Here is a 20,227-nt window from a genome sequence, read left to right as displayed (position 1 = left end):
TTTGTGTCCCGGTGTCCCAGTCTGTAATTTTTCTTTGAATGTCGCGGTCGTCATTTATATTCCCTGTGTCCCGGTGTCCCGGTCGTCATTTGTGTCCCGGTCGTCGTTTGTGTTCCGGTGTCCCAGTCTGTAATTTTTCTTTGAATGTCGCGGTCGTCATTTATATTCCCTGTGTCCCTGTGTCCCGGTCGTCATTTGCGTCCCGGTGCTTTGTTGATTGCTAATCGCACATTCCTTGTGTCCCGATCGCTTTCTCTTTGAGTGTCCCGGTTGTCATTTATACTCCCTGTGTCCCGGTGTCCCGGTCGTCATTTGTGTCCTGATGTCCAAATCTGTAATTTCGTCAGTCGACAAATATGACGTCAGTCGACCCACAAACATGACGTCACTCGACAGAAAGACAACTTATTTTTATATATAGACTAGCTGTTGGGGTGGCGCTTCGCGCCACCCCAACACCTAGTTGGTGGGGGTGCTTCGCGCCCCCCCCCCAAGCCCCCCCGCGCGCGTAAGTCGTTACGCGCCATATTAGTTACGCGCCATACTAGTTACGCGCCATTGTAGTTGTGTCCCTGTGTCCCACCTGTGAATATAGATAGATTTATATATGTGTTTCAAACTACGTAAAAATTGCGAATATACAATATTCTTGGCTTTCCCATTGTCTGTCCATATACAAAGCCGTATGTACTAATAATGACGTCATATGCAAACGCTCTTTTTACAAACAAACAAACATGCATACACACAACTCGTTTTTATATAGATAGATAGATAGATAGATACAATACAAATTAACTACGTAAAACTTGTGAATATACAACAGTCTTCGCTGTCCCATTGTCTGTGCGTATAAATAGATTGTCAGGTTTACCGACCCTCAAAGATGCAACATACAATTGTACATTGGTAAAGCAATCTGTATTAAGATCTATACCGCATTTTTCTAGTGATTGCCCTTGAGCTTTGTTGATGGTGGTTGCAAATGCTAATCGAATTGGGAATTGCAATCTTTTAAATTGAAAAAGCAGATCCGTTGGAATCATGGGAATGCGAGGAATAAGAACAGCCTCACCCTCATAAGGCCCTGTCAAGATTGTGGCATCTATTAGGTTTTCCATTGTTTTTTTTTTACGGCAAGTCGCGTGCCATTGCAAAGCTTTGGTGGGTTGATATTTCTTAAAAGTATTATTGGTACGCCTATTTTTAGTTGTAGCAGGTGTGGTGGACACCCTGAAGGATCTATGGAATTTAAAAGTTCAGATGGATAATTAACCGCTTCATTTGGTTCTGAAATACAAATTAACTGCGTAAAACTTGCGAATATACAACATTCTTCGCTGTCCAATTCTCGCTGCATATAAATAGATTGTCAGGTTTACCGACCCTCGAACATGCAACGTACAATTGTCCATGGGAAAAACAATCAGTATTAAGATCAATACCACATTTTTCTAATGATTGACCTTGAGCTTTGTTAATGGTGATTGCAAATGCTAATCGAATTGGGAATTGCAATCTTTTAAATTGAAAAGGCAGATCTGTTGGAATCATGGGAATGCGAGGAATAAGAACAGCCTCACCCTCAAAAGGCCCTGTCAGGATTGTGGCCTTTATTAGGTTTTCCATTGTTTTTTTTACGGCAAGTCGAGTGCCATTGCAAAGCTTTGGTGGGTTTATGTTACGTAACAATATTATTGGTACGCCTATTTTTAGTTGTAGCACGTGTGGTGGAAACCCTGAAAGATCTATGGAATTTAAAAATTCAGATGGATAATTAACCGCTTCATTTGGTTCCAAAACTGTGTCGACTGACTTGTAAAGGACTGCCTGGTCTTGAATCTTGGTCAAAACAATATTGTTGATTTCGTGGACGTCTATATTTTTGGGTGCGAGAATCGCTCTTTCACTTAGCCATTTATTATTTTTATAATTTTTTAGAATATTCGGAAATACTTTTTCAATCAATTCATTTTTGGACGTCACTAAATTACAGAAATCAGCAGGTAGTTGTATACGTCCTGAAATTGAGTCTACTGGGAGCTTTCCGTTTCCCATTGCCAGCAATTGATCTGAAAATGTTTGACCAGAGTCATCGTTTTGCAATCGGACACGCATATTTGTAGTTAATTTTAATGTTTTTACGTGTGCCCATAAATTAGAATTTTTCAGGCAAGCATTCATTTCGTCTGCAGGAGTTGATCTAGGTATTATAGGTAATGTTTGCCTGAAATCTCCCGCAAGCAATATTAAGGTGCTGCCAAAGGGTTTCGACTTCCCTCGCAAATCTTTCAAGCATTGATCCAGAGCCTCGAGCGATTTTTTGTGTGCCATTGTGCACTCATCCCAAATAATAAGTTTGCATTGCTGCAATACTTTACCCATCCCAGATGATTTGGAAATATTGCACGTGGGAGTTTCTGTAGAATGCAAGTTCAGAGGCAATTTCAAAGCGGAATGAGCAGTTCTTCCACCAGGCAGCAATGTTGCGGCTATTCCGGACGACGCAATTGCCAACGCTATATCATTTTTAGATCGAATTGATGCCAGAATCAGTTTTATCACAAACGTTTTACCAGTACCTCCTGGCGCATCCAAAAAGAAAATTTCTCCAACGTTGTTATCGACACAATGCATTATCGTATCATAAATGTCTTTTTGTTCCGACGTTAACTTGGAAATGTTATTTTGTACATACGACAATAGATCACTCGTACTGTAACTTTGTTCACGATCCAATTCTACACATGTCGAAACAGCAGCGATACGGTTAGGTGAAGGCATTCCCAAACCCTGAAGAGGTTTGTTTGCCATACTTATGCAAAAATCTTCTATAACAACTAAAGTGTAGTTATAAATTTCTGGTGTAAAATCAAAAGTCATGTCTGACGTCTCTAACTGTTTTCGATGAAGTATATCTTCGGACATTTTTGACTTATATTTTTCCCATAAATCTGTAGGAGCTGATGGAGAGCAAGTTGTTAAAATGATGCCAAACAATGCACGAATTTGACTTGGGGTTGACGTTTCGCATGCGTCATTGATGCAGTTATCCCAGTGTTGGTCATTCTCCAATAAATTCAGAGCTTGGCATGCACTACGGTAAGTGTCATGTATAGTACCATTTACAGTCCTCAAATACTCAAAGGATGTCGGACCGGGTACATTCACCAAAAGCAGGCGTAGAAAGAAGCATTCATGTTGATTGGGGTGAACGGTGTAGAGTCTTCCTATCGTGGTATCTTTGAAGATGGTAGGTTGGCCGTCGACTGACTTACCCTGTTTTCGACGTTCAAATACTTTATTTTTAGTATTCCACGTGTAATACGAAGGCACTTCAGTATACAGCAGTTTTTTCGCAAAAGAATCATTTTTGCAAAGCGAAAAAAAAGCTGTTAATGTTGTATCCGGTGGATTCAGGACTCTTTGTTGCACGTTGGTTTCCGTGAAATAAACACGTTGACCATTCTGTAAATGTACCGCTAAGTGAACAACAGCTGGACTACGTTCATGTATCGGAAATGAAAGAATTCGCCAAACAGCTTCATTACTGCTTATGTATCTTCCAGCCTGATATTCTACGATTTCATCGAAATCTTTGATTTCGGACTGCAAGCCAAAAACTGCCATGTCACTGTCTTTGTTGACGTATTTACATATGTATTTGATTGCCTTTACGGAGTTACAGTATTCAACGTTTATGTGTGCATTAAATGTTTTTGATAATAAAGGGGAATATGGAACAACCCACTGGTTATCTACTTCGATGGTGGTACCGTTACGCTTCTTTATTATTGCTGTTTTACCGCCATCTTCAGTAGATCTTCTTCTATATTGTGGGTAACCATCATTGCCAGTAATTGTTTTGGGTACTAAAAGTCGAGGATATTGCTTTGTGCACCTTCCTTTGGCCATGCATGGTGAATTTTCGTTCAGTGCACCGCAAGGTCCATGTATCATATTTTTTACAATAAAATCATGTAACCCCTTATCGACATTTTTATCAGGTATTTCAGCGGAAATCACATCATCAATTTCGTTTGAAGTAATTTTTTTATGTAGCCAGATTAGTATATGTGCGTGTGGCAAACCTCGTTTTTGCCATTCTACTGAGTACATCCAGCATCGCACTGACCCAAACACTTCATGTTTTCCAAGGTAGTTTATCAGTGATTTCAACTTTTGCCGGAAGACACGTGCCGTAATGTCATGCGTATGAACCGCCGATTGTCCTTGAAGTAAAAGCTGCAGTATCTCGTCCCAAGATTGATTACATGTAAATGTAATAAATAAATCTGGACGACCATAGAGACGAACATACGCAATAGCATCTTGAGCATATTCATGCATATGACGGGGACTGCCAACATATGACGAAGGTAAAATTGTTAATCTTCCAACGTTTGTGGTATTACCGTCATTTATAACTGCATCTCGCAAATGAATGTATTGTTCAGAGCGGAGCTTGGTCTGATTCAGGCGGATATATAGCAAACGTTCTGATTCAATTTTAGCATACATATCAACCATAAATTGGTGAAACAATTCACGGCATTTTAAAATATAATTTTCTTCATCCTGCCGAATCATTAGTCTATAGGAATAATAATGCATTGCACTGCATTTCTTATTCATTTCTTTGTTAGTGGCTGGATTCATCAATTTAATATTAAAGTGATAGCCGTCGGCTCCATCCCAAAAAATGATAGGATATTGTAGGGCATCGTAGCATCGATGAGTTTCAGCAATTCTTAACAACTGAGCGTTTCGCTTATGTAGAATAATATCTCGAGGTAAAAACTGATCACCGACCATAACGATTGCCACTTCGTCGATAGTCGGAGCATTGTATCTACGCACATGTTGGCCAGGAGGCGTTTTGTCAGCGGAAATAACAATTTTATGAGTATCAGTAGGCATCAAATCGATGGCTGTTTTGAACAGACGCACTAACTTATTATTTTCGTGGAAAAGATGTTGCAATTGGGAAACGATTGTCCTTTCAACGTTGGGAGAAATTTCGCAACGTGCATTCAATTCAGAATTTCTATCACTGATGAAGTACAATTGTAAAAATTTATGATTCTCGCGTGAGAATGGTAGAAGGGACCCTGCTCAATGATAAATTTGCCCTTTTACTTTGAAAGTAGACATAAATTGATCTGGATTTTCGATTTGGGCTCCAAACGACGTCATTTGGAAACATGAGTTGTATTGTCTAATTTTTGACAAAAAACGCTTAGATTCTGACGTAGTTCCAGTAAGGAAAGTCTTCAATGGCTCTGGTGGTGCAGCCAATAGAGGAAGTTTAACTTTTCCTGAGGCGCAACACATTCCCATTGTTTCACCATTGAATTTCAAGGCCTTGCAATAGGGACAAATTTTAGACATTGTCCCGATTTGAACACATCTACTCAAGCTATAATCATCGACTGGGTTGTACCTGAATGCCAGGCGATAACTTTCAGATTGCTCTGATTCCTCGGCACGCTTTCTTTTCTTACTTTCTCTATCAGCAGCAAGCCTGTTTCCCTGCTGGTCTTTTGATTCCTCGGCACGCCTTCTTTTTTCACTTTCTCTTTTAGCAGCAAGTCTGCTTCTGCGTTGCTCTAGTAGTTCCTCGGCACGCCTTCTTTTTTCACTTTCTCTTTTAGCAGCAAGTCTGCTTCTGCGTTGCTCTGGTAGTTCCTCGGCATGCTTTCTGTTCTTTCTTTCTCTATCAGCCTCAAGCCTGTTTCCCTGCTGGTCTTTTGATTCCTCGGCACGCCTTCTTTTTTCACTTTCTCTTTTAGCAGCAAGTCTGCTTCTGCGTTGCTCTAGTAGTTCCTCGGCACGCCTTCTTTTTTCACTTTCTCTTTTAGCAGCAAGTCTGCTTTCGCGTTGCTCTGGTAGTTCCTCGGCACGCTTTCTTTTCTGACTTTCTCTATCAGCAGCAAGTTTTTTGGCATAGACTCTTTGAGCATCTTCATCAGTCATTATAAACTTAAGCATTAATAGAATTCTACGCGAACATACGTCTTATATAACTTGAATGACGTCACGCCTTCAAAGCAAAAATGATGGTAACTAATTTCATGACGTCCGCCGAAACATGACGGCGAACATATGTCTTATATAACTTGAATGATGTCACCTTCAAAGCAAAAATGATGGCAACTAATTTCATGACGTCAGCCTAAACATGACGTCACCTGATCCATCCACAGATCCACACACAGACAACTTATTTTTATATATATAGATTTATATATATAGATAGATGTCTTGGTGTCACGGTCGTCATTTCTGTTCCGATGTCCCGGTCTCTAATTTCGTCATTCGACAAATATGACGTCAGTCGACACACAAACATGACTTCACTTGACACAAAGACAGACAGACAACTTATTTTTATATATATAGATGTTTGCCTGAAATCTCCCCGCAAGCAATATTAATGTGCTGCCAAAGGGTTTCAAATTCCCTCACAAATCTTTCAAACATTGATCCAGAGCCTCAAGCGATTTTTTGTGTACCATTGTGCACTCGTCCCAAATAATAAGTTTGCATTGCTGCAATACTTCACCCATCCCAGATAATTTGGAAATATTGCACGTTGGAGTTTCTGTAGAATGCAAATTCAGAGGCAATTTAAAAGCGGAATGAGCAGTTCTTCCACCAGGCATCAACGTTGCGGCTATTCCAGACGACGCAATTGCCAACGCTATATCATTTTTTGATCGAATTGATGCCAGAATCTGTTTTATCACAAACGTTTTACCAGTACCTCCTGGCGCATCCAAAAAGAAAATTTCTCCAACGTTGTTATCGATACAATGCACTATCGTATCATAAATGTCTTTTTGTTCCGACGTTAACTTGGAAATGTTATCTTGTACATACGACAATAGATGACTCGTACTGTAACTTTGTTCACGATCCAATTCTACACATGTTGAAACAGCAGCGGTATGATTAGGTGAAGGCATTCCCAAATCCTGAAGAGGTTTTTTTGCCATACATACGCACAATTCTTCTATAATAATTAAAGTGTAGTTATAAATTTATGATGTAAAATCAAAAGTCTTATCTGACGTCTCTAACCGTTTTCGATGGAGCATATCTTCGGACATTTTCGATTTATAGTTTTCCCATAACTCTGTAGGAGCTGAAGGAGAGCAAGTTGTTAGTATGATTCCAAACAATGCATGAATTTGACTTGGAGTTGACGTTTCGCACGCGTCATTGATGCAGTAATCCCAGTGTTGGTCATTCTCCAATAAATTCAGAGCTTGGCATGAACTACGGTAAGTGTCTTGTATAGCACCGTTTACAGTTCTCAAATTCTCAAAGGACGTCGGACCGGGTACATTCACCAAAAGCAGGCGTAGAAAGAAGCATTCATGTTGATTGGGGTAAACGGTGTAGAGTCTTCCTATCGTGGTATCTTTGAAGATGGTAGGTTGGCCATCGACTGACATACCCTGTTTTCGATGTTCAAATACTTTATTTTCAGTATTCCATGTGTAAAACGAAGGCACTTCAGTATACAGCAGTTTTTTTGCAAAAGAATCATTTTTGCATAGCGAAAAGAAAGCAGTTAACTTTGTATCCGGCGGATTCAGGGCTCTTGGTTGCACAATGGATTTCAAAAAACAAACACGTTGACCATTCTGTAAATGTACCACTAAGTGAACGACAGCTGGACTACGTTCATGTATTGGAAATGAAAGAATTCACCAAACAGCTTCATTACTGCTTATGTATCTTCCAGCCTAATATTGTACGATTTCTTCGATATCTTTGATTTCGGACTGCAAGCCAAAAACTGCCATGTCATTGCCTTTGTTGACGTATTTACATATGTATTTGATTGCCTTTACGGAGTTAGAGTTTTCAACGTTTATGTGTGCATTAATTGTTTTTGATAATAAAGGGGAATATGGAACAGCCCACTGGTTATCTACTTCGAATATGGTACCGTTACGTTTCTTTATTATTGCTGTTTTACCGCCATCTTCAGTAGATCTTCTATATTGTGGGTAACCATCATTGCCAGTAATTGTGTTGGGTACTAAAAGTCGAGGATATTGCTTTGTGCACCTTCCTTTGGCCATGCATGTTGAATTTTTGTTCAGTGCACCGCCAGGTCTATGTATCGTATTTTTTACAACAATATCATATAACCCCTTATCGACATTTTCATCAGATATTTCAGCGGAAATCACATCATCAATTTCATTAGAAGTAATTTTATAATGTAGCCAGATTAGTATATGTGCGTGTGTTAATCCTCGTTTTGCCATTCCACTGAGTACATCCATCATCGCACTGACCCAAACACTTCAAGTTTTACTATGTAGTTTATCAGTGATTTCAACTTTTGCCGGAAGACACAAGCCATAATGTCATGTCTATGAACCGCCGATTGTCCTTTAAGTAAAAGCTGCTGTATCTCGTCCCAAGATTGATTACATGTAAATATAATAAATAAATCTGGACGACCATAGAGACGAACATACGCAAAAGCATCTTGAGCATATTCATGCATATGACGGGGACTGCCAGCATATGACGAAGGTAAAATCGTTAGTCTTCCAACGTTTGTGGTATTACCGTCATTTACAACTGCATCACGCAAATGAATGTATTGTTCAGAGCGGAGCTTGATCTGATTCAGACGGATAAATAACAAACGCAAATGTATATATATATATGTATATATATATATATATATATATATATATATATATATATATATATATATATATATATATATATATATATATATATATATATATACTAGCTGTTGGAGTGGCGCTTCGCGCCACCCCAACACCTAGTTGGTGGGGGAGCTTCGCGCTCCCCCCATGCCCCCCCGCGCGCGTAAGTCGTTACGCGCCATATTAGTTACGCGCCATTGTAGTTTTGTCCCTATGTCCCACCTGTGAATATAGATAGATATGTATATATATGTTTTTAACTACGTAAAACTTGCGAATATACAACATTCTTTGCTGTCCCATTGTCTGTGCATATAAATAGATTGTCAGGTTTACCGACTCTTGAACATGCAACATATAATGGTCCATGGGTAAACAATCCGTATTCAGATCTATACCTCATGATTCTAATGATTGCCCTTGAGCTTTGTTGATGGTAATTGCTAATCGACCATTCCCTTTGTTGCCGTCGTCATTTATATATCCCCCTGTGCCCCCCGGCGTCCCCGTTGTAGTTGTATCCCTGTGTCCCGGTCGTCATTTGTGTCCCGGTGTCCCAGTCTGTGATTTCTCTTTGAGTGTCCCGGGCGTCATTTATATTCCTTGTGTCCCGGTCGTCATTTGTGTCCCGGTGTCCCGGTCTGTATATACATTCGTTTTTGAATTGGTCTTTTTTTTAGTTTTTTACCTTTTTTTTATTTTTTTTAGTTATACCTCATGATTCTAATGATTACCCTTGAGCTTTGTTGATGGTGATTGCTAATCGAACATTCCCTGTGTCCCCGTCGTCATTTATATATCCCTTTTTGTCCCCCGACGTCCCCGTTGTAGTTGTGTCCCTGTTTCCCGGTCGTCATTTATATTCCCTGTGTCGAGGTCGTCATTTGTATCCCGGTGTTCCGGTCTGTATATACATTCTGTTTTGAAATTGTATATGATGAAATAAATTTTGTATTTTTCCCCTTTTTTTCTTTTTAGTTTTTTTTGGTTTTTAGTTTTTTTTAGTTTTTTTTAGGTTTTTTTTTCTTTTTTTCTTTTTAGTTTTTTTCTTTTTTCTTTTTAGTTTTTTTTATTTTATTTTTTTTTAGTTTTGTTTTTCTCCTTTATTTTTCATTTTTTGTTTCCTTTTTTTTTTCTTTTTTAGTTTTTTTAGTTTTTTAGCTTTTTTAAGTTTTTTATTAGTTTTTAGTTGTTTTTTTCTTTTTAGTTTTTTTGTAGTTTTTAACTTTTTTTAGTTTTGTTTTACTTATGTCCTGGTCGTCATTTATACTCCTTGTGTCCCGGTCGTCGTTTGTGTCCCGGTGCTTTGTTGATGGTGATTGCGCCATGAGTATTTGAGAACTGTAAACGGTACTATACATGACACTTACCGTAGTGCATGCCAAGCTCTGAATTTATTGGAGAATGACCAACACTGGGATAACTGCATCAATGACGCGTGCGAAACGTCAACTCCAAGTCAAACTCGTGCATTGTTTGGCATCATTTTAACAACTTGCTCTCCATCAGCTCCTAGAGAGTTATGGGAAAAACATAAGTCAAAAATGTCCGAAGATATGCTCCATCGAAAACAGTTAGAGACGTCAGATATGACTTTTGATTTTACATCAGAAATTTATAACTATACTTTAGTTATTATAGAAGATTTGTGCGTACGTATGGCAAACAAACCTCTTCAGGATTTGGGAATGCCTTCACCTAACCGTACCGCTGCTGTTTCGACATGTGTAGAATTGGATCGTGAACAAAGTTACAGTACGAGTGATCTATTGTCGTATGTACAAAATAACATTTCCAAGTTAACGTCGGAACAAAAAGACATTTATGATACGATAATGCATTGTGTCGATAACAACGTTGGAGAAATTCTCTTTTTGGATGCGCCAGGAGGTACTGGTAGAACGTTTGTGATAAAACTGATTCTGGCATCAATTCGATCAAAAAATGATATAGCGTTGGCAATTGCGTCGTCTGGAATAGCCGCAACATTGCTGCCTGGTGGAAGAACTGCTCATTCCGCTTTGAAATTGCCTCTGAAATTGCATTCTACAGAAACTCCCACGTGCAATATTTCCAAATCATCTGGGATGGGTAAAGTATTGCAGCAATGCAAACTTATTATTTGGGATGAGTGCACAATGGCACACAAAAAATCGCTCGAGGCTCTGTATCAATGCTTGAAAGATTTGCGAGGGAATTCGAAACCCTTTGGCAGCACATTAATATTGCTAGCGGGAGATTTCAGGCAAACATTACCTATAATACCTAGATCAACTCCTGCAGACGAAATGAATGCTTGCCTGAAAAATTCTAATTTATGGGCACACGTAAAAACATTAAAATTAACTACAAATATGCGTGTCCTATTGCAAAACGATGACTCTGGTCAAACATTTTCAGATCAAGTGCTGGCAATTGGAAACGGAAAGCTCCCAGTAGACTCAATTTCAGGACGTATACAACTACCTTCTGATTTCTGTAATTTAGTGACGTCCAAAAATGAATTGATTGAAAAAGTATTTCCGAATATTCTAAACAATTATAAAAATAATAAATGGCTAAGTGAAAGAGCGATTCTCGCACCCAAAAATATAGACGTCCACGAAATCAACAATATTGTTTTGACCGGGATTTGAGACCAGGCAGTCCTTTACAAGTCAGTCGACACAGTTTTGGAACCAAATGAAGCGGTTACTTATCCATCTGAATTTTTAAATTCCGTGGATCTTTCAGGGTTTCCACCACACGTGCTACAACTAAAAATAGGCGTACCAATAACACTTTTAAGAAATATCAACCCACCAAAGCTTTGTAATGGCACGCGACTTGCCGTAAAAAAAACAATGGAAAACCTAATAGAGGCCACAATCTTGCCAGGGCCTTTTGAGGGTGAGGCTGTTCTTATTCCTCGCATTCCCGTGATTCCAACGGATCTGCCTTTTCAATTTAAAAGATTGCAATTCCCAATTCGATTAGCATTTCCAATCACCATTAACAAAGCTCAAGGTCAATCATTAGAAAAATGTGGTATAGATCTTAATACTGATTGTTTTTCCCATGGACAATTGTACGTTGCATGTTTGAGGGTCGGTAAACCTGACAATCTATTTATATGCAGCGACAATTGGACAGCGAAGAATGTTGTATATTCGCAAGTTTTACGCAGTTAATTTGTATTGTATCTATCGATCTATCTATCTATATAAAAACGAGTTGTGTGTATGCATGTTTGTTTGTTTGTAAAAATAGCGTTTGCATATGACGTCATTATTAGTACATACGGCTTTGTATATGCACAGACAATGGTAAAGCCAAGAATGTTGTATATTCGCAATTTTTACGTAGTTTGAAACACATATATAAATCTATCTATATTCACAGGTGGGACACAGGGACACAACTACAATGGCGCGTAACTATTATGGCGCGTAACGACTTACGCACGCGGGGGGGGGGGGCTTGGGGGGCGCGAAGTGCCCCACCAATATTATATATATATATATATATATATATATATATATATATATATATATATATATATCATGAAAAGAGAAATCACCAATGCAACAGCACAAACACAAAAAAAAAAAAGAGAGAGACAGAAGGAGATCAGGTTAAAAACCTAGACCAGGGTAAAGGTCTGTCGGGGAGAAAACTAAAAAAATTTCTCCACCAGCACTGGATCCAACCTGGAATAATATCATGAAAAGATAAATCACCAATGCAACAGCACACACACAAAAAAAAAGAGAGACAGAAGGAGATCAGGTTAAAAACCTGGACCAGGGTAAATGTCTGTCGGGGAGAAAACTAAAAAAATTTCTCCACCAGCACTGGATTCAACCTGGAATAATATCATGAAAAGAGAAATCACCAATGCAACAGCACATATATATATATATATATATATATATATATATATATATATATATATATATATATATATATATATATATATATATATATATATATATATATATATATATATATATATATATATATATATATATATATACATATATACATATATATATATATATATATATATATATATATATATATATATATATATATATATATACTAGCTGTTGGGGTGGCGCTTCGCGCCCCCCCCCCCAAGCCCCCCGCGCGCGTAAGTCGTTATGCCCCATATTAGTTACGTGCCATTGTAGTTGTGTCCCTATGTCCCACCTGTGAATATAGATATATATATATATATATATATATATATATATATATATATATATATATATATATATATATATATATATATATATATATATATGTGTGTGTGTGTGTGTGTGTTTTTAACTACATAAAACTTGCGAATATACGACATTCTTTGCTGTCCCATTGTCTGTGCATATAAATAGATTGTCAGGTTTACCGACTCTTGAACATGCAACATATAATTCTCAATGGGCAAAACAATCCGTATTCAGATTTATACCTCAAGATTCTAATGATCGCCCTTGAGCTTTGTTGATGGTGATTGCTAATCGAACATTCCCTATGTCCCTGTCGTCATTTATATATCCCCCTGTGCCCCCCGGCGTCCCCGTTGTAGTTGTGTCCCTGTGTCCCGGTCGTCATTTATATTCTTTTTAGTTTTTTTTTTGGTTTTTACTTTTTTTTTTGTTTTTTTTTTTTTCTTCCCTGTGTCCCGGTTGTCATTTGTGTCCCGGTGTCCCAGTCTGTAATCTCTCTTTGAGTGTCCCGGTCGTCATTTATATTCCCTGTGTCCCGGTGTCCCGGTCTGTATATACATTCGTTTTTGAATTGGTCTTTTTTTTAGTTTTTAGTTTTTTACCTTTTTTTAGTTTTTTTTAGTTATACCTCATGATTCTAATGATTGCCCTTGAGCTTTGATGGTGAGTTGATGGTGATTGCTAATCGAACATTCCCTGTGCCCCTGTCGTCATTTATATATCCCCCTGTCCCCCCCGGCGTCCCGGTCGTCATTTGTGTCCCTGTGTTCCGGTCTGTATATACATTCGTTTTTGAATTGGTATATGATGAAATAAATTTTGTGTTTTTTTTTCCTTTTTTCTTTTTAGTTTTTTTGGTTTTTACTTTTGTTTTAGTTTTTTTTTTCTGTTTTCTTTTTAGTTTTTTTTGTAGTTTTTACCTTTATTTTTTTATTAGTTTTTAGTTTTTTTCTTTTTAGTTTTTTTTGTAGTTTTTACCTTGTTTTAGTTTTTTTTAGTTTTTTTAGTTTTTTTTGTAGTTTTTACCTTGTTTTAGTTTTTTTTAGTTTTTTTAGTTTTTTTTTATTATAACGCGTTACCAACTCAGCAACTCGGGTTTGAATGCACTCGTTTTTGAATTGGTTGATGAAATAAATTTTTTGTTTTTAGTTTTTCTTTCTTTTTTTTAGTTTTTTTTGTAGTTTTTACCTTTTTTAGTTTTTTTTCTTCTTTTGTATTCCGGGTTGAACCTCTCAGATCTACAACCTGAAACATAACGCTACGTCATATGCGGACAGACAGACAGACAGACAGACAGACAGACATAACCCACAAACAACTTATTTATATATATATATATATATATATATATATATATATATATATATTTATATATATATATATATATCTTTCTATGTTCACAGGTGGGACACAGGGACAGAACTACAATGGCACCCCCATTAACTAGGTGTTGGGGTGGCGCGAAGCGCCACCCCAACTTCTAGTATTTACATATATAAATATAAATTGTTTGTGTGTTATGTCTGTTATTATATGTCTGTTACGCCAGATTATATCTTCTATATATATAAAGAGAACAAACTAAAATGTAAAAACTGGGAATTGCATAAATGTTTCGAAATATTTTGACCATAGATTAAAGAAATTCAAAAACCTTAAAACAGATACTTAAAATTTTGAGGTTTATTATAAATTGTTGAGCTTTAGCAAGCTTGGCACTTAAAGAGGAATTTTTAGAATAGATCTTAAAATGACAGATGAAACAGCCGAGGAAGCTGCTCAAATAGTTAATTCAAAGAGAAATTTTAGTATAAATCTTACGATGGCAGAAGAAACAGCCGAGGAATCTGCTCAAAGGGTTAATGCCAAAAGGCCTGTTGCTAAAAAACGCAAAACCGCGCAGTTAGATGAAAATCCACCTGGACAGCGAGAGTCAAAACGTATCAAAACTGAAAATGATAGCGATGATGATTGGGTTTGGGATTTTGACTTGGATAAGGACATCAATGCCTACCATATTTTAGTTAAAAAAAAAACAAAGTCTCGGCGATATGTATTTCATAGTGACGCTGAAAAATAAAGAAGAAAAAGAAAACTGAAAAAAGAAAAAAGGTAAAAAACTAAAAAAAAAACTAAAATGAAAAAAAAACTAAAAAAAACTAAAAAATACAAAAAAATAAAATTAGAAGAAACCTAAAAAGAAAAAACGTAAAAAAAAATAAAAAAAGGTGAAAAACTAAAAAGAAAAAAAAACTAAAAAAAGCTAAGAAAACTAAAAAAAAAGAAAAAACTAAAAAACTAGGAATTGCACAAATATTTCAATATATTTTGACAATAGAATAAAGTAATTCGAAAACTTTAAAACAGATACCCAAATTTTGAGGTTTATTATAAATTGTTGGAGCTTTAGCATGCTTGGCACGTAAAGATTTTTCTAAGTGTCAATGTTAGAATGAACATTGACAAATTGAAGAAAACAAATCAATAAAAAGAAGAAACTAAAAAAAAAGAAAAACTAAAAAAGAAACAAAGTAAGAAAAGAAAAAACTAAAAAAGAAACTGTATCTATATATCTTCTATATATAAAAATAAGTTGTTTGTGGGTCTGTCGAGTGACGTCATTATAAGTATATAAGGCTTTGTATATGACGTCATTATAAGATGACACTACAGACCAGGACACCGGGACACAAATGACGACCGGGACACAGGGAATATAAATGACGACCGGGACACTCAAAGAAAAATTACAGACCGAGACACCGGGACACAAATGACGACCGGGACACCGGGACACACGGAATATAAATGAAAACCGGGACACTCAAAGAGAAATTATAGCCTCGGACACCGGGACCCAAATAACGACCGGGACACAGGGAATAAAAATGATGACAGGGAAACAGGGACAAAACTACAACGGGGACGCCGGGGGACACAGGGGGGATATATAAATGACGACCGGGACACAGGGAATGTTTGATTAGCAATCACCATCAACAAAGCTCAATGGCAATCATTTAGAATAATGAGGCTTCCTTAGTTTTTCCAATACAGACGATAACACCAACTCCCACGTAGCTTTAATTGACGGACGAAAAGGTAACCTGAGGTGATTAATGGAATCTTTATTTAAAATATTCAGCGATCCCACCGTAATTGAATGATAATGGAAATCCCTATTATTCTTTGCCACTAGGAATCCCGTTTTAGTAGGTTCAATCTCTAATCCTATCTCCCGTAGATGTGAGTGTAATATTTCAATTGCATTCCTTATTGATATTAAATTTCCGGAAAATAACAAAATATCATCAGCGTACGACATGTGGCTAACGTTGATACCGTCAATCACATATGGGGATAGGAACCGCGTGGCTGTTCTGATTGTGTTATTAATTATAAAGGGGCTGGGAACTGACCCTTGTTTTACTCCACTACGTAAAGAAATTCGGTCTGAAAGTCACCCTCGCGGAAAATTTCTCACAGATGAATTACCGTATCAACCCGTCAAACACTGGCCAATAAACGGGTTCATTCTACTACGCACATACATAAAAAAAAATAGTTTTTCTAACTGAAAGTAAGGAGCGACATTAAAACTTAAAACGAACAGAAATTGCTCCGTACATGAAATGGGTTGTCCCCTCCACAATCCCTCGCTCTTTATGCTAAAGCTTTTAATAGTTTTAAAAAGCAGAATTGTGGTAAAGAGTCAAACTTTAGCGTAAAGAGCGAAGGATTGCGGAGGGGACAACCCATTTCATATACGGAGTAGTTTCTGTTCGTTTTAAGTTTTAATGTCGCTCCTTACTTTCAGTTAGAAAAACTAGTTTTTTTTTATGTAATCACAAATAGGCTCAGAAACATATTTATGGATGCTACTAAAAATAACTCTCACGGAAGTTTAAAACAACTACGTGCATGGTGGTGAACCATTGCTCCTGTCCTAGTACATTACTTAATGTCATTCCTAGTGTTATAAAATGGACTCTTACAGGTTGGCCTTGAGTCATAGACTTTTCAAGGTAAAATATGAAGTCATTAAAGTTGTTAAATCGCTTAGGAAGGAGCAAGTTCCACTTTACACAGTTTCTGTATTTAAAATATTCGGATTATAACAGCATTCTTGACATTGAATTTTATCCAAATGTCAAGAGATTCGGAAAATGTTCTTATCGAAAATCAGTTGTCATTGTTGGAGCTCTTTTTAGGTACTACAGGTCCAGCCCTTTTGCAGGTCAGGCATTAAAGTTATCAGGCATAAAATTGATTAGCTCTCGATTCCCCCCACAAAAATAGTAGTTTTTGTATGGAAGCAGGGGTTTTAGGTGAGTTGGTAAATAAAAATGATTGTTAGTACGAAGGGTTATTGCGACCAGGAGGCAGGTAAGCACCGAGTTTTTTGTCTTTCTATTTTTTTCTTCACTTCTCTTTCTTAATGTTTTATCTCATTTAATGATGTATATTTAAGGGGTCGATGCTTTTTCTCATTTAATGATGTATATTTAAAGGTTGATATAATCCGAACAAGCAAAAGCTTAAGGAGGGTTAAATTTTCTTTTTTTTTAAATATACCCATATTTCATTTTTTTTAAATAAGATTTTCAACATACTTACACATAAATTTCCCAAGGAGCCAAACTTCTGGCTCATTGTTTATTTCCACAATTACTGGAGGCATACACACTCCAAGAACAAGAATATCTGCCAAACTCAAGTTCAGTAAGAAAAAATTGGTAGAACTTCTTAGTTCCTTGTTGGTCCAAAGAATCACTGGGACCAAGGCGTTCCCTAAAAGTCCTATTAGGAAAACAACTGTGCATACTATTGTCATGGAGAATGCCATATACGCCGGGAACTCTGGATTCGTGACATTTGTTGCGTTCGGTGCAAATGTGGTAGTTTCCATTTTGAAGTAAAGCAGTCATTTCCCTTTCAAACCTGGAAATGAAAAGCTTAAAGAAAAACAGTATACTTAGCAAAACCAAACAGTTCTAGTAAAGAACTGTTAGTAAGGAGCAATCCAGAACAATAGTAATTGAAACTCTAAGATACGGAATTTTGATACCAATATGAAAAATTTTCTTTCAAACGTCACATTGATTTGATAAAAATGAAGATATGCAGGAGTCTTAGTATTTTAAGGAAACTTAAACATATTTTCCCTGGATCAATTTTGAAAATCCTTTCTCACTGTTGATCCAATCTAATCTGTCCAATAATATGAGTGTCAACCTTTCCTTCATTGTTAAAACCACTTTCTAAGGTTTACAATAAAGCTAGAAACCCCAATAAGGAAACTAATCGTTCAAGAGTTATCCCATTACTTGATCTCGAGTCACTTTATTTTCTTTCGTGTGCATGTTTTACTTTTTTCAACTTCATGGTCATCTCCCCCATCCCCTAACTGTTCCTCCATCTTCCACCTCTGATCAGAATAATTATAATCTTCGCAATACCAAAAATCATATTCAAGTTCCTTTTACTCCTTGTGTAAGGTCAGATTTTAATCCTTTAATTGCGAGTCATATTGTGTGGAATAAGTTGCCCGAATCAGCTTGAAGGTGCCACTCATTTGGTTTGTTAAAAAAAAAAAATTAAATTTCTTTGACCTCTTATAAGTAATTTTATCTATTTACATATATATATGTATATATATATATATATATATATACTAGCTGTTGGGGTGGCGCTTCGCGCCACCCCAACACCTAGTTGGTGGGGGCGCTTCGCGCCCCCCCCCAAGCCCCCCCGCGCGCGTAAGTCGTTACGCGCCATATTATTTACGCGCCATTGTAGTTGTGTCCCTATGTCCCACCTGTGAATATAGATAGATATATTATATATATGTTTTTAACTACGTAAAACTTGCGAATATACAACATTCTTTGCTGTCCCATTGTCTGTGCATATAAATAGATTGTCAGGTTTACCGACTCTTGAACATGCAACATATAATGGTCCATGGGAAAACAATCCGTATTCAGATCTATACCTCATGATTCTAATGATTGCCCTTGAGCTTTGTTGATGGTGATTGCCAATCGACCATTCCCTGTCCCGGTGTCCCGGTCGTCATTTATATCCCTCTGTGCCCCCCGGCGTCCCCGTTGTAGTTGTGTCCCTGTGTCCCGGTCGTCATTTATATTTTTTACTTATGTCCTGGTCATTATGGCTTATGTATGGTCATTTATATTCCCTGTGTCCCGGTCGTCATTTGTATCCCGGTGTCCCAGTCTGTATATACATTCGTTTTTTAGTTTTGTTTTTCTCCTTTATTTTTTTCCTTTTTTATTTTTTTCTTTTTTAGTTTATTTAGATTTTTAGATTTTTTAGTTTTTTTATTAGTTTTTAGTTTTTTTTTCTTTTTAGTTTTTTTGTAGTTTTTACCTTCTTTTTAGTTTTTTTAGTTTTTTTTTTTACTTATGTCCTGGTCGTCATTTATACTCCCTGTGTCCCGGTGCTTTGTTGATTGCTAATCGAACATTCCTTTTGTCCCGGTCGCTTTCTCTTTGAGTGTCGTCATTTATTTTTTTCTTTTTTAGTTCTTACCTTTTTTAGCTTTTTTTAGTTTTTTAGATGAAAATTTTTTTAGTTTTTTTCCTTTTTAGTTTTTTATTGGTTTTTACCTTTTTTTTAGCTTTTTTAGTTTTTTTTCGTTTTTTCTTTTTACTTTTTTTTTTAGTTTTTATCTTTTTTATTATTTTTTTTCATTCTTAATTTTATTAGTTTTCTTTTTCTCTTCTATTTTTCAGTTTTTTCCTTTTTTTATTTTTTTTTTAGTTTTTAGTTTTTTTAGTTTTTTACCTTTTTTTAGTTTTTTTAGTTTTTTAGCCTTTTTATTTTTTTTATTAGTTTTTAGTTTTTTTTTGTAGTTTTTGCCTTTTTTTAGTTTTTTCAGTTTCCGAAACATGACGTCACCTGATCCATCCACAGATCCACACACAGACAACTTATTTTTATATATATATATAGATATATATATATATATATCTATATATATAAAAATAAGTTGTCTGTCTGTGGATGTGTGGATGGATGTGTGGATGGATGTGTCAGGTGACGTCACCTGAAAAAACTGGATTAGGTGACGTCAAAACTGAAAAAACTAAAAAAAGGCAAAAACTACAAAAAAAAACTAAAAACTAATAAAAAATATAAAAAAGCTAAAAAACTAAAAAAACTATAAAGGTAAAAACCAATAAAAAACTAAAAAAAAAAACTGAAAAAACTAAAAAAAGGCAAAAACTACAAAAAAAAACTAAAAACTAATAAAAAAAGTAAAAAAAGCTAAAAAACTAAAAAAACTAAAAAAAC

At 36.4% G+C, this 20,227-nt stretch overlaps 1 protein-coding gene across 1 annotated transcript in view; it reads right to left on the bottom strand.

Annotated features, from left to right (window-relative positions):
* LOC136042449 (growth hormone secretagogue receptor type 1-like) overlaps positions 1-17,851 on the bottom strand; it is an 81,744-nt gene extending 63,893 nt beyond the window's left edge. Inside the window, exon 1 of the mRNA XM_065727412.1 lies at positions 17,528-17,851. Coding sequence (XP_065583484.1) covers positions 17,528-17,819 — 292 coding nt within the window. The 5' untranslated portion in view covers positions 17,820-17,851. The remainder of the gene's footprint in view (positions 1-17,527) is intronic.
* Between the last annotated feature and the right edge of the window lie 2,376 nt (positions 17,852-20,227).

Source organism: Artemia franciscana, unplaced genomic scaffold (genome assembly GCF_032884065.1).
Source record: "Artemia franciscana unplaced genomic scaffold, ASM3288406v1 Scaffold_1302, whole genome shotgun sequence".
Classification (NCBI taxonomy): domain Eukaryota; kingdom Metazoa; phylum Arthropoda; class Branchiopoda; order Anostraca; family Artemiidae; genus Artemia; species Artemia franciscana.
The sequence above is the reverse complement of the archived record's forward strand: the minus strand, read 5'-3'. Positions and strand labels throughout refer to the sequence as shown.